General features: G+C 38.5%; 2 protein-coding genes across 10 annotated transcripts in view; both read right to left on the bottom strand.

Annotated features, from left to right (window-relative positions):
* Window positions 1-9924, bottom strand: part of LOC143684618 (adenylate cyclase type 10-like) — a 38065-nt gene extending 28141 nt beyond the window's left edge. Inside the window, exons 1-4 of the mRNA XM_077161725.1 lie at window positions 9595-9924; window positions 8597-8701; window positions 5669-5707; window positions 4806-4949 (exon numbers count right to left, since the gene is read on the bottom strand). Of these exons, the coding sequence (XP_077017840.1) occupies window positions 4806-4949; window positions 5669-5707; window positions 8597-8701; window positions 9595-9751 (445 nt within the window). The 5' untranslated portion in view covers window positions 9752-9924. The remainder of the gene's footprint in view (window positions 1-4805; window positions 4950-5668; window positions 5708-8596; window positions 8702-9594) is intronic.
* Window positions 9925-10803: 879 nt separating this feature from the next.
* The window catches only part of NFYA (nuclear transcription factor Y subunit alpha), a 32233-nt gene continuing 28392 nt past the window's right edge, over window positions 10804-14644 (bottom strand). For all 9 annotated transcript variants that reach the window (XM_077161730.1, XM_077161731.1, XM_077161735.1 and 6 more), the window contains one exon: window positions 10804-13347. In XM_077161730.1, coding sequence (XP_077017845.1) covers window positions 13294-13347 — 54 coding nt within the window. In that variant the 3' untranslated portion in view covers window positions 10804-13293. The remainder of the gene's footprint in view (window positions 13348-14644) is intronic.

The raw sequence follows: 14644 nt of genomic DNA, 5'->3' as shown, positions 1-14644 counted from the left end.
GGGGGAACAAATGTTAAAATAAATTTAGTTTGAAATGCTAATGAAAGCGAGGGGTAAGGGGTATGGTATGTATAATCTTTTTTTTTCTGTTTTCGTTGTATTTCTTTTTCTGTTGTCTTTTCATTTCTTTTTCTGAACTGATGCAAGTGTTCTAAGAAATGATGGATATGCAACTAAGTGATGATATTGTGAATTACTGATTATATGTTAATGGTTTAATTCGTTTGTTAAATTTTTTTAAATTAATAAATAAATTTTTAAAAAAAGAAATGGTTGCCTCTACAAGATGGATCAGGATTAAAACATGGCATTCTAGAGTACATAATGATTTCAAACTGGGACACGAGTGTATAGAAACATTACTGATTTCTGGGTGCTGATCTTGAACCCTGCCATTTTGCTAAACTCACTTATTAGCTCTAGTAGCTTTGCTGTAGATTTTTCAAAAATCACGAAACTTAAAGGATAAACTTAACTTAGAGGATAAAAAGAGGAAAAGGGAAAAGAATATATAGATCTGACAAATAAAAACTAAAGGATAAGATGGTAATGACTTTACAGTAATAACTTTGAATGTTAATGGACTAAACTCACCAATTGTATTAGTTAGGGTTCTCTAGAGAAACAGAATCAACAGGAAACACTTGCAAATATAAAATTTATAAAAGTGTTTCATATAACCATGGGAATGCAGAGTCCAAAATCTGCAGGGCAGGCTGTGGAGACGACGATTCTGATGGAGGGTCTGGATAAACTCCACAGGAGAGGTTTGCCGGCTGAAGCAGGAAGAGAGCCTGTCTCTTCTGAATCCTCCTTAAAAGGCTTCCAGTGATTAGATTAAGCATCACTCATTGCAGAAGACACTCCCCTTGGCTGATTACAAATGGAATCAGCAGTGGATGCAGCAGACATGATTATGATTTAATTCTATGCAATGTCCTCATTGCAACAGACAGGCCAGCACTTACCCAACCAGACGAACAGGTACCACCACTTGGCCAGGTTGACACATGAACCTGACCATGACATATGTCGTATTTAATTCTTTTTCTCTTTTTCTCTTTACTGATAGTCTTCATTTCTACACTCTTCTCCAGGCCTCTCTCTTCTGCCTTTTTCTGTCTTTTTGTAGTGTTCCCTTTACTATTTCTTGCAGAGCCAGTCTCTTAGTCACAAATTCTCTCAGTAATTGTCTGAAAATATTTTAATCTCCCCCTCATTATGTCCCTTCATTTTTGACAGACAATTTTGCTGAATATAGAATTCTTGGTTGGCAGTTTTTCTCTTTTAGAATCTTAAATATATCATCCCACTGCCTTCTTTCCTCCATGGTTTCTGCTGAGAAATCCACATAGTCTTATTGGGCTTCCCTTGTATGTGAAGGATTGCTTTTCTCTTGCTGCTTTCAACATTCTCTCTTTGTCTTTGACATTTGACAATCTGATTAGTGTCTTGGAGTATGTCTATTTGGATCTATTCTGTTTGGATCTACACTGCACTTCTTGGGTCTATAGTTTTATGTATTTCATAAGGGACGGGAAATTTTCCATGATTATTTCCTCCATTAGTCTTTTTCCTTTCCCCTTCTCTTTTCCTTCTGGGACACACACAAGATGTATATTTGTGTGCTTCATGCTGTTATTCATTTCCCTGAGAACCTGCTCATATTTTTCCATTCTTTTCCCTACATTTTCTTTTGTGTGTTGAATTTGAGACGTCCTATTGTCTAGTTCACTAATCCTTTCTTCTGCCTCTTCAAATCTATTGTTGTAGGTTTCAATTTTTTAAAAATCACTTCTACTGTGACTTTCATTCCCACAAATTCTGTGGTTTCTTCAAACTTTGAGTTCTTTTTTTGTTCACCCAATGTCTTCTTTATATCCTTCCTCAACTCATTCATTTGATTTTTGGTGAGATTTTCCACGTCTGTTTGAACATCCTGAATAATTTGTTTCAACTTCTGTATCTCATTTGAAGGGTTGGGTTGTTCCTTTGACTGGGGTATAATCTTCAATTTTCTTAGCATGCCTCGTTTTTCCTTGCTGGTGTCTAGGTATTTGATTTCCTTAATTAGTTTATTCCAGAGGTCTTCACTCTTTTATGCAGGACTTTCTTGCTGGGTGGCTTTGTTCTCTATCTTTGACATTCAGTTCAACTTATTCTAGACTGCTAGCACGGGTTCTGTTAAATTGAACAGAATTTTTTCATTCTTGTTTTTCTGTTTCTTGCCCTGCCTATATGAGGCTTTTTCTTTTTTTGAGGAGGGTCTCCTCAGATATTATAGACCCCAGTCAGATTTTCCCAGACCAGACAGACCCACCTCTCATGAGGAAAGAATAGCCAGCATCAGTTTTATCTGAGTGTGAGACCCAGCAGGTTGTCAGACTTTCCCATGAAACCTCTGGACTCTGTGCTTTTCATGTCCTTCCCAGCATGTGGCACTTGTCTGCCCCCAGCTTCCCACCAGTGTAAAGTGATGTGGTGCCTTTAATTTCAGCAGACTCTCCCTACCAGGGGCACATTTGAGACAGAGGTGAAGTTGAAGCATGGCTTTAATTGCTTCAATTTTCCAGGGCTTGGGGCCTGAATTCCTTGAAGGAGGGATTCAACTTGAGCTGGGCCCCACCTTTCTCTTGGGTGAAGATATACCCTAAAGGTATATCTTGACTTGAAAGTGAAACTTCTTTCACTTGACTACTTTGTCTCTCAGACAGGCTTAATTCTGCCCTTGCCTGGGCAGTGCTGGAGCCTGAGAGTGCTTGCAGTTCTATTTGATGAACTATAAAGGAGTAAAAGAAAAAAAAAAAAGAAAAAGGAAACAAAAGCCTTTTTAGGGCCAGACCCTTGCTCCTCCTCAGATTTGTTAATCAAGAGCTTAACTTGGTATGTGGCTCTACGTGCCCCCTTTTCTTGGAGTCCAGCCCTTTTCCAGCATTTTGTGCTATCCAACTCAAAAAGCCTTTTTTTTTTCCCTGTCAGCTCTGTCTTGTCTCTGCTGGGACAAAAACACCTACTACCTTTAGTGTTTACTCCGGGTTTATCTGTGCTGGGGGCCTATTTTCAGTAGTCAGAATTTGTTAATTAACTCTGCGATTGGAGATTGGTTGAGCTAAGCCCTTGCTGTTAGCAAAATCTGTTTCTTTTTCCCTTGGGGAATCAGCCTGTAGGGGAGGTGATGCCAGCCTCCATGGGCTGGGGGACTTACAGTTCTGTGTGGGGTCTCAGCTGTTCCACCTGGTCTAGACTGGTGTTCACTGTGTATCCAGTAACTGATGTTTCCCCAGCAGTTTTTCTGTGCTGTTCCTGGCTATTTACTAGCTGCTCTGGAGGATGAACTAAATTCCAAACCTCACTGTGCTGCCATCTTGCTCCCTGGAATAAACTTTTGCTCTCAATTCAAAATCTCTTGATGAGGATTCTAGTTTCCTGTGAAGAAGCTTTGGTACAGATACGCTCCAATCCAGACTCTCCCAGTGCTAGAACTTTGGCCTCTGTTAGCAGTTTAAATTTATTGTATTTTATTTTTGATTACATAATATAATCACATGGTTCAAAATCTGAACTAAATAAAGAATATATATATGAAAAAGTTTTGCTTTCACCTATATATCCATCTATACTATTTCCCCCAATAGGTCATTTTTTTATTAGTTTTACAATGCATCCTAGCTGTGTTTCTTTAACAAACATCTGGGAATACCAGGAATACTAGTAAATGAGAAGAAACAGTCTTATTTTCCTTCCTAACAGAAAAGGTAGCATATTAAACACAGTGTTTTGCATCTTACTTTGTTTCACTTAACTATATTTTAGAGATATTTCCTTATCAGAACATCTTTTATTTTTAAGGTACAGAGACTCTCATCTAGTACACATTATTTTTTTTAACCAGTCTTATACAGATTGATAGTTGGATTGCTTTCAATCTTTCATTATGAACCACACTGCAATCAACAATCTTGTACATATAGCATTTTATAAATGTGCAGGTATATCTGTAGGATAAATTTCCAGAAGGGGGATTGCTATGTTGAAGAACAAACACATTTGAAATCTCGAGATTACTGAATCACCCTCTGTAGAAGTTGTACCATTTTTCACTCCCACCAGTAATATATAAGAAGGCTGTTTCCTCATAGCGTTACCAATAAAGTGTGTTGTCCATCATCTGTTGCCTATCTATAGGTAAGAAATGACATCGCAATGTACTTTCAATTGACATTTTTCTTTTTAGGAATGAAGCTGAGCATCTTTTCAAAGATCATTTGTATATTTTTGTCTAAATATTATTTATTCATATCTTTTGCCAATTTTTCTTTTAGAATGGTGGTCTTTTCTTTATATCTAGGTGCTTTTTCTACATTAGGGAAATGCACCCTTTGTTTATAGAAGTTTCAAATATTTTCTCCCCAGTTTGTCATTCATCTTAAAAAATTTTTCTTATAGAACAGTGTAAGATTTACAGAAAATTCCTGCAAAGTATAGATCCCAAGTAACTACCCCTCCAATCAGTTTTCCCTATTATTAGCACTTTATGTTATTAATGTGGTACTTTTGTTACAATTGATGAAACAGTATTAACTATAATCCATAGTTTATATTAGGGTTTACTCTTCACATATAATTCTCTCTCTCTATATATATTTTAATTTTTATTCTAACATACAACCTAAAATTTCCCATTTTTACCAGTTTTAAGTATAATGTTCAGTGGTGTTAATTACATTCATAATGCTGTGTTGCTGTTTATCTTTTGAAATTTTTTCTGTTTTTTTCAATTGGATCACTCTTTTAGGAGCTACTACCTATCTTTAGCTGTAGGTCTTGGCCTTCTCTGGTATGGTAAATCCCAAATTTCTCCTGTATCTCCAGACTGCATTTTGCCACCAGAGTAATGATGTCACTCAGTTGATTCTTTTTCACTGTCCAGAGGGCCAGGAGTACATTCCCTGCAGAAACATAGGATAGGGTGACAGGTCAAATACTTGCACTGACTTAGTCAGGGCAGAGTCCCCAATATAGCAGAAAATCCAGGGTGGATATCATGCAAGGACCGCAAAGTTTCTGGATGTTATGCATTATGCTAGGTTAAAAAATGCCTTAGATCCTCTAAACCATTCCGCATATGACACATGTCTATTGAGCAGTTTGAAATGTTTCCAAGGTTAAAGGATATTTTTGGTAATCTTCACTACTCCTGGTCTACTAAAATAGGGGGAGGGGTACTACCAAAGAAGTTTAAAAAATGTAGGTCAAGTTCAAGTCTAATTTTATGGTTACTTCAATTAAGTGCATTTGAGAACACAGGCCAACTGTGGGGCAGTGCAGGTGTTAATGATCCTATGAGGTATCCAGATAGAAAACACCTGATCCTCCCTGTCTCACACTTAGCTTCTGCTGTTCATGACCAAGTTTCTTATCAGTTTTCCCATTTATTTTCCTGTCATTCAACCTAAATGTAATATAAAGTATATGTGCGCTTAATAAGGACAAGTCTTTTCCTTTGGACTGGGAGATCTTTTGAGGCAAAGACTGTGTCATCTTCATATTTGTATTCTCAGGACGTTGCACAATAATCAAACAATGCTAAATAAGGAAATAGGCCAAATTCCACTTAACTATATTCTTCCTCACAGTTCTTTAAATATTCAGAAAGACTGAAAAATACCTGTGATATTAAGGATATCTCCTCCAAAACAGAGCACATCTGAAATCAAGTAGGAAAAGAGAGGAAAATGAGTCAAATGAGAGATATACCAGATTATGGAAAAAACATTTATGATCAAGAGAATGACCTAGTGAGTTTTTCCTCATATTTTCTCTGGTCTACTTGCTCACTCCAAGGCATAGGCTTATGCTCTGCCTTCTTTCTCCCCACCTTCTCCCCAAATCCATTTGTGCCTATACTTATCTTCTTCCTTCCAGGTAAAATGGAAGAAGTATTCCTGCTTCCTTAACAGCCATTCCCCTATTTGTGCTCTGGATCCTATCCCCTTTCACCTTCTCAAAGACTTCACTCCCTCCTTTATTTCTTATCTACTGGATCATTTCCATTAGCATCTTAAAAGCACACACATACATAACATAACCATTTATTCTTGACTCCACCTTCTCTAGCTATTAATACTGTTTCTGCCACATTCACAGCAAAACTTAAGTGTTGCCTAAATACTTTTCTCCTTTTCCCATCTCCCATCCACTCTTTCTTTAAAATGTTTTTCTTTACCATTCTGTTCTCAGCTCACTGCAATCCGGCTTCTATCTTTACCATTTACTTAAAATGATCAAGATTATCAGTAGCAGTCATCTTATCAAATTCAGATTTTTTTCTGATCTCAAGTTACTTGCCATCTCTTATTTTCAACCTAGCTGACTGCTACCTCCTTCTAGAGACAGTACTTCCCATTTGGCTTCAGGAACACCACACTATCCTACCACAATGGCTGCTGTACAGTCTCTTTCGCAGGTTTTTTCATATATCTCCCCTGGAGTTCCTCAAGCCTCAGTATACTCTTTATCTACACTCGCCTCATGTTAACTCAATCAGTTCTAGTTTTAAATGCCATCTATTTGCCATCAACTCTTATTTTATTTCTAACACAGCTCTATTCACTGAGCTCCAGGCTCAATCATACGTACAACTTGACTTATTGGCATTTCAAACTCAAAACATGCAAAACAGAACTCTTGGTTTTCTTTCCTAAAATCCATCTTGGTAAGTGAAGCTGCCATCAATTCAGTTACAAAAGTAAAAAACATTGCAAGTTCCTTCCTCATTGCTTCCTACTGAAATCTAATTCATTAGCAACTCCTATGGAGTTGAATCCATAAAATGTTTCAAATTAATTTATCTTCACTATTGTAGCTCTTGAATAAAGGTTCTCAAACTTGGCTGCACAGTGAAATTGTCCATGGAGCCAAATTTGACAACCTTTGTCCGTGAACCTTTTAAAAATCCTTATATCTGGAAACCACACCAAGAGAATCTAATTTAATTGGTCTGCTGTGAAGCCCAGGCATTAGGATTTTTAAAAACTTGTCAAGTCATTATCTAATGTACAGCCAAGGTTGAGAGCTATCACCCTAGACAAATCTCCATCATCTCTCTGCAACTGCTGCAATTGCATATTCTGGCTTCCTGTCTTACCACCCACCCTTCACCAGCCCCTATAATCCAATCTCCATAAAGCAGTCAAAAGAACTTTAAAACTGTAAATCAGATTATATAATTTTCCTCTTAGAAATTTTCTTTCAACAGTTTCCCTTTGTACAAAAAAATATGACCCAAACTCTGTACTATGATCTACAGAACTTGATGATCCACCTTCCTCTAACTTTGCCTCAAGTCATTTTTCCCATTAGCTAGGCTTTCCTAACTGGCCTTCTGTGGGTTTCTAGAATATGTCAAATTTTCTTTCAACTGAGGCCCCTCGTACTTGGTGTTCTTCTACCTGAAAAGCTATACCTCTAACTCTTAAGTATTCCTTTCATCCTTTACATCTCAGATTAAATACACCTCCTCAAGAGGCTTCCTCTGAGCATCCTAATTCAGAGACTCCTCCACCCTAACATTATTTATTACTGCACCCTCTTTATTTTGATAGAATGTACAAACTATAATTATTTTACTTATTTATTCATAATCTGTCTTTCCTACTAGAAGGAGGACTCCATGAGGACAGGTGCTGTATTTTTCTCTGTATTTCTAGCACCCAGCAGTTCCTGGTGTATAATACATACATAAAACATAATTCCTAAATTAATCCATACTTGATGAGAAAAAAGGAAAGATCTTTTATACTTGTTTCTCAGAAGTAAGGGGTGAGTCAAATAATCAAATTCCTAAAGTAGAGGGTAGATGCTTGAAAGTAATTATACTGTTTAATTCCAGGATGGGGAAACAGCTGTATGGGACATAGTCAATAAAGGATGGGAATGGTATATAAAAACCAAAATGCATATAGGAGAGGAATACTGGTCAGAGTAGTTTCTGTTGAGTAGGCTTAACTAGACTGAAAGCTCCTTAAGAGTGAATTATTGCATCCCCTGCACCTATTATAGTACATGTCACAGAGTAAGATACTGAAAACATATTTACTCCACAAACAAGTTTTTCCTAGGTTAAGCAAATATCACAAGGGAAATGACACCCATTCCTACCTTATAGGACCAAAATACAGTAATAGAATGGGAAACGTGCTTGGTAAACTCCATCTGATACACAAACATAAGGCATATTATTATCAGAAGAGATAACTTGAAGAATGTTGTTCATTTACAAATGTGCAGAGTTCTCGACTGCCCTGCCAGAGACCCGGGTTTGATTCCCGGAGCCTGTCCGTGACAAAAAAAAACAAACAAATATGCAAAGTAAAAAATAATTTTTTCCCCTTCTGGACACTGAGTCAACAGGATGCAAGACTGGGTAGAATGGTAGATACAAGCAAAGATCTGGCAAACTGAAGAAACCAAAGATGAGTACCACTCAAGGAATAACCCTTTGAGATACCTTTAAAAATATTCCAGGCCCCTTCTCCTTACAAATCCCCAGGAGTCCAGTACCACGCTTCCTTGTTCTCCTATAATGGTCACTTACGCTCTATGATGTCACTAATGTAATAACTGAAGATGTGGGCCAGTTTGTCCATGTCATGCTCCGACTTGCAGGTCAAACTGAACCTGTCCATTAATGCCGTAAACCCTGACCAAAGAAACAAAAATTACTATTAGCTGAAAATCCTTAATTCTTAAGCCCTATTCCCTCCACACATCAGACCAGTTTAAGAAAGCAGATCCCTTCAAACTGAGTAATTCCTTTATCCTTTAACATAGTTTTATTTAGAAAGCACTCAGGCCAGGCTGATTGCTGTTGCCTCTGGAAATCCAGATTCCCAATAACCACCCTCTCCATGTTTCCAAGAGATGCAGATGGTGAAGATACACCAGCAAGCATCCACTGAATCTGAGGCCTGCTTCCTCTTCTTCCACTGGTTAAGGCTCTGTGGCCAAGGGTATGGATTTCTCCCCAAATGAAGGACTGGGAATCCATTCACAAGAGGGACAGATTTTAAAGCTTTGTTTTGCAGAAGTCCTATGGTGAGCTTCTTGAAGACTGACATCTTTATATAACTCATCTTCATATCCGCGACACACTAAATAAACTCCAGAAATGTTGTTAAATGAATGACACTCAAAGTAGCTGCTGTATCTCTTAACTTCTAGAATAATGGCAGGCATCCGTGACTCAGTTGAGCAAATACAATAATTGCATGACCAGAATGCTTATTGGAAAATGTCCCGGATGGGGAGAAATCCTGGTTCAAAGCCTGCCATATGACGTTGGGAAGTCCTTTCCCCTCTCTGAGTCTTAATTTCATTATCGCTTAATTGAAAGGGCTAAATCAAATAATCCTTAAAGTCTCCTCGCTCTGAGAACGAAGATCCATAGAAGTTTCCCACGGAGATGACGGGCGTGGTTGAATCCTGCCTTAACTCTCCTGGAGGCCGCGGCGGTTACAGGCCTGGCCTCCAGGAAAAAAGTCCAACGGCCGCCACAACAGGTCGAGAGATTAACGGTCCTCCTTTTGCCCTCACCCGTCACGTGGACGCCTAGCAGGACGCCATGGGCTGTGGCGAGCTCGGGTTCCGATCCCCGGGGCTTCCTAAAAACCAGCAGGTCGGGAAGCAGCGCTGCCAACCGGGCCTCCACGGGCCACAGAGGCAGCGCCACCTTCCGCTTGCCGGTCGCCATAGCGGCGGCGGGGTTGCCCGCCTAACTACCGGAAATAGCGTCCCTCTGCCCAACAGCCAATCCTCGGAGTCATGGCCCCGGGGCCCTCCCACCAATCAATCCCGGCAGGATCCCTTCGGGTACCGTTACTCCGAGCGGCCGCAAAGCTCGCCCCACTGACTTTTTGCGGCCTTAGCCCTAGTTCCTGGTTTCCTCGGAGCCAGAAGGGTGGCGCGTGTTCCGAATAGCTAGGCTTTTTTTTCAAAATCTCGATACGGACGTGAGGCTTCTATCCTAAAGCACATTACCTGAGATAAATATCAACTGGGCAGGTTTTTTCCCCCCATACCACAGAGGAAATTGAGTCGTCCCTGAACTTAGTGAGGACAAGTTTAATGGCACAAGTCTGACTAAAGCAAACTAGGTCATTTTTAAAATTGAACATCATTAAGTTATTTGACTCTGCCCGTCTTTTTCCGTAATTGTTATGGAGTTTCTTTTATTTCTATTGACTGCCAGGGATAGAATACTGTGTCCCATGAGAGTGCTCTCCCAAGGGCTTTTCTTTCTAGTTCCTGCTTCTGTGACCTTTGAATGAAAATGACACATTGGAGACTGCTGGAGTTCGCTCAGATTCGTGGAGACAAGGTAAAAAGAGATGAGCTGCTTGTGGATTTTTAACAACCAGGAATGTCCGTCCCAAGGAAATAAAATCTAAACCTAAATATTATGTATGTTTAGGTCTACAATAACATGGAATCAAGGCTGTTTTGATAACTAAAGGTCTAATTTTTACCCACGGAATTAATCCATCACATTGTAATGAACACTTCTAGTAGAATGCCCAAATGTCATGATCAGCACACAGGTGACAGAAAATATTTTCTCAGCAAGGTGGGAAAGCCATACAGGGAAGAAAAAGAGATGAAGGGGGAGAGAATATAGCTTTTGGCTTGGACACCAAAAGTTGACACTGTCCGCTGAGATCATGTCTGTCTACAGGGACCAAAATCTGAATATTATAAATACAAAGAGAACCCAAAAGATGAAGATTCCTCAAAACTCAGTCACTTTTTAGTATTTTTATAAATTTATTTTAAAAAATAACAATTGTAATGGCATCAATGATTGATCATCTGTACTCCTCCCCTACTGCTGGGGGAAAACCTTCAATATTGTTGAGTCCCAAAGGAAAATCAAGACATTATCATCAGGCATCCAATAGCCAGAAAATGCTGTTGGTCCAGTGGTATAGACGCTGACATTTCAATATACCAGTGCAATTATAAATATATACATTTACAATTATCCTGCAAAAAAAAAAAAAAACCCTCCAGAAATGAAATACTATGTAGTAAATTAGTTATTCATTCATCCATTCACTCTTTCTGCATCTGTCAAGTCATTACTAGAGTCACAAGGAGTAAAAGAACTTTTAATAACAAACGAAAATAACCCAAACTTCCAACCTCCCACTTTGTGGGCTCTTAAGGTATGCTAAGATGACCACAATAAAAGGGTCATCAACTATCTGAAATGCAATGACAAAATGACAACTGAAACATTTCATTTCAAACAAAATAAAAAACACACATACACACAAAAAAATCCCCAAAATCTCAGCAACAATATGAGGTTGGTATTACTATGTACAAACTCATAGACACAAATAAATAGCATTTTAGAATTGTTCGTGGCTTAAGCACTAGTTAGGTCTGAGAAATTCTTTTTGAATTCTCCTTCTGAAAGACTCATAAACTAATCAAGGGATAAAACTCCTTATTGTTTTTAGTAATCTATGATCTGAAAAACCTGGGGCTTACTGACTAAAACTATCTGAAACTCAGGTAAAGAGTCCTATGTTTCCTCCTGATAACTGGAAGCCAGGACAGACTACCAGATTCTAGTGACTAGGAAGATATTTCACTTCCTTCATCATTTGCATGGCTCTTGATCTCTATTTCTGCCATTACATTTTTTTTTTAAAGTGTTTAATGTCTCCTCCCTCTTAATACACTTAGAATGAAGTCAGAAAAACCCAGTCTTTACTTCAGTATTTTAAATTAACCCCAAATTTCTTCAGAATTGAGTATACTTTCCTTCTTTATTCCAAAGAAGGCAGCAACTCTTCTGAAGTATCTTAGTTCTCCCAGGGCTCAACAATTAAAATAGAAATAGATTCCTGAGGCACAACCATTCTTGGAACCGTGGCTCAGCACCTGACCGTACAGGCATTTCTATTTCCAGTCTGCAGTTTATCTCACCATTGCAGAAGCCAGTGTAAAAATCTTTATGCACAATGCTATGGAGAAAAAGGGAAAACAAATGGAAACTGGCACCAAATAATGAGCTGCCAATGGAAGAATGAGAATGTTCGTTCTCTGAGGCCAGCACAAAGCACTGTAGGAGTGAAGCCAAGTCCATTACAAATGCTAGCAGATAATGTGGAATATGTCCAGGACAGCTTGACTTAACAGTGATCTCTGGAAACTGTCAAGGACCAAATCTCAGACTTTTCCCTTTCCATACTTATTAAAATGTTTTAGTGTAAATGTAAATTATTCTCTTCATCTTAATGATCCATCCCAGGCATCCACTGGAGAAGCATATCAAATGACAGCACATGGGTGTATATAACGACTCTTTTGCTCTCCTCCTAGGCTGAAACACATACAAACCCCCTATTCCCCATATGCTATCACAAAGCCTATGATTGAAAATCTCTAGTTTTGTTTTCTGTTTAGGAGTTATGACAAACGTCCTCAACTTTAATGTCCAATATCATCTAAATTGTCTTAAAAGTAGCCATAGCAAAAACTAAGGTCCAGATGACCTTTCAACAGGACAAACAGACCAAAAATTGCCAAAGCTAAAAGAGATTCAGCATTATCTATTTTTAGTGTTTGAGTCTTTTATCATTCTATCTCCAGTTAGTTGTTTCTTGGCCTTAGTCCAAAAATACCAACCTAATCTCTGGGCAGACCAAGATTCTTATTATTACCACAGATTAGATCAATATATCTCAGTGAATTTATTGTTTGCATGTAACAAGATGGAACTTCCTTGCCTGGAAGCCATCTCTAAATACAAAGTGTCCATTCAGTAAGTCAGATTGAGATCCCCCACCAGAGGGACAGATGCTGTCTAACCAAATTCCTGTGGGAAGGAGGGGGTTGTGGCTTCTCCAATTGCAATTTAGGATGAGAAGGTTGCTGTCCCCTGCTGAAATGGATGAACGGCTTCATTAACATAAGTGTTGTGTGGTTCTGCTGGGCTGGCATGGGTCCCTTGCATCATCCTAATCCATGAAATGTCAATGTTACCAACAGTCTGAAACAGGTCCTGACTGAAAAGGTGAGACAAAGGCTTGCAACTTCAATTTGCCAGACATTGCTGCAATTATAATACTGAACCACTTATTAAAAACTAAGTGGTTTCTGTCCTGTAGAAAAGGGCAGAATGCGATTGTGGTGTCCCATTGGAAGAGATGATCAATTTCCTGGAACAGTGGGAAATAGTGGCAAGGAACATGACCTTGATCAGCTCCAGTATGTGGCCTGGGGTTAGGACACTCGGATTATCTGTGTCATTGCTTCTTCGTCTGCTTGGTTTGGATCCTAGAACCAAAAAAAGCATTATAATGATTAAGGTCTTTTGCCAAAGCAACAGGGAACTCTAGGTTCTCACTATTTATCATCAAGAACACACAACATTGCTAAGTAAACCAAATGCCTGTCATGTGTCTTAGTTTGCATAGATGATTTAAGAGTTTGAACTACATTAGGAAGAAGAAACTATAAACTTTATTATTAAAAGGATTAGGCTATCCCAGCATTCCATTACCAAACATTCCAAAGTTGACTGTGTATCTCTCTTTCCAAAGTACCCTATGTTATATTCTACCCTTGAGATTTTAGAGTATTAAGGGAGCTAAGAAAAAGACCCACAGAATCTCATGCTGTTATTTTTCTTTTTTTTTGCATGGGCAGGCACTGGGAATTGATCTCAGGTCTCCGGCATGGCAGGCAAGAACTCTGACACTGCACTACCACTGCCTGCCCTCATGCTGTTATTTTTTATACCATTTTCTTATGATTATCACATTTAAATACTGAGCATAGCAGGTCTGGAAAGAACATTACAATTTATTTATTTTAAATGTACTCATTTCGTAGTTAAACCTGGAACCTAGATAGTAAAGTGATAGAGTCAAAAAGTTAGTCAGGAGCCCAAATCTCTTGACTCCCATTCAATTTTCTTCTTACTAAACCTTATCCACTGCCCTTTAATTCATGTAGTATAAAGGATCAGTCTTAGTTTCCAGCTTTACAGATGATGAACCTGAAGCTAACAGAAAATGAGTAACTTGAACAAGATCATATTGTTAGCAGACATAGTTAGTTTTTGGCACAAAGCTCTTCTATAGTTGGCACTTTACATCCATACACTGAATGAATGAGTAAGAAGGAGAAAGGAACTCTCAGGCCACAAGTGAGGACTAATAACATTCATGAAGAATTAGTGCTCATGTGTGGGGACACAGGAAATTTGGTCTAATTGTTGAGGGTGATGAGACAAAGTAGCTTAGACATTGCACAGAAATGGTTTTGCAACTCAACACAAATAAGAAACAAGGAAATACCATACATCCATGAACAGGAGGCTTTCATAATTAAAAAAATATCACACTATCTTACAAAGATTGATCTGGTAGTACTGCATAAGAGTTATGAGGAAGATATAGATGAATTTGAAGGTTACTGCATTAGTGCAGGTGGGATGTGATGGCTGTATAGAATGAAGTATCTAGAAATGGAAGGAATACATTCATTCAGCAAATATTTTCTGTGATTATTCTGTATAAGGCACTATGCTATGTACTCAAAATACCAGGGAAAACTAAATAATCCTCTG

The sequence above is a fragment of the Tamandua tetradactyla genome, chromosome 5 (genome assembly GCF_023851605.1).
Source record: "Tamandua tetradactyla isolate mTamTet1 chromosome 5, mTamTet1.pri, whole genome shotgun sequence".
Taxonomy (NCBI): domain Eukaryota; kingdom Metazoa; phylum Chordata; class Mammalia; order Pilosa; family Myrmecophagidae; genus Tamandua; species Tamandua tetradactyla.
This window is presented reverse-complemented; position numbering and strand designations above follow the sequence as displayed.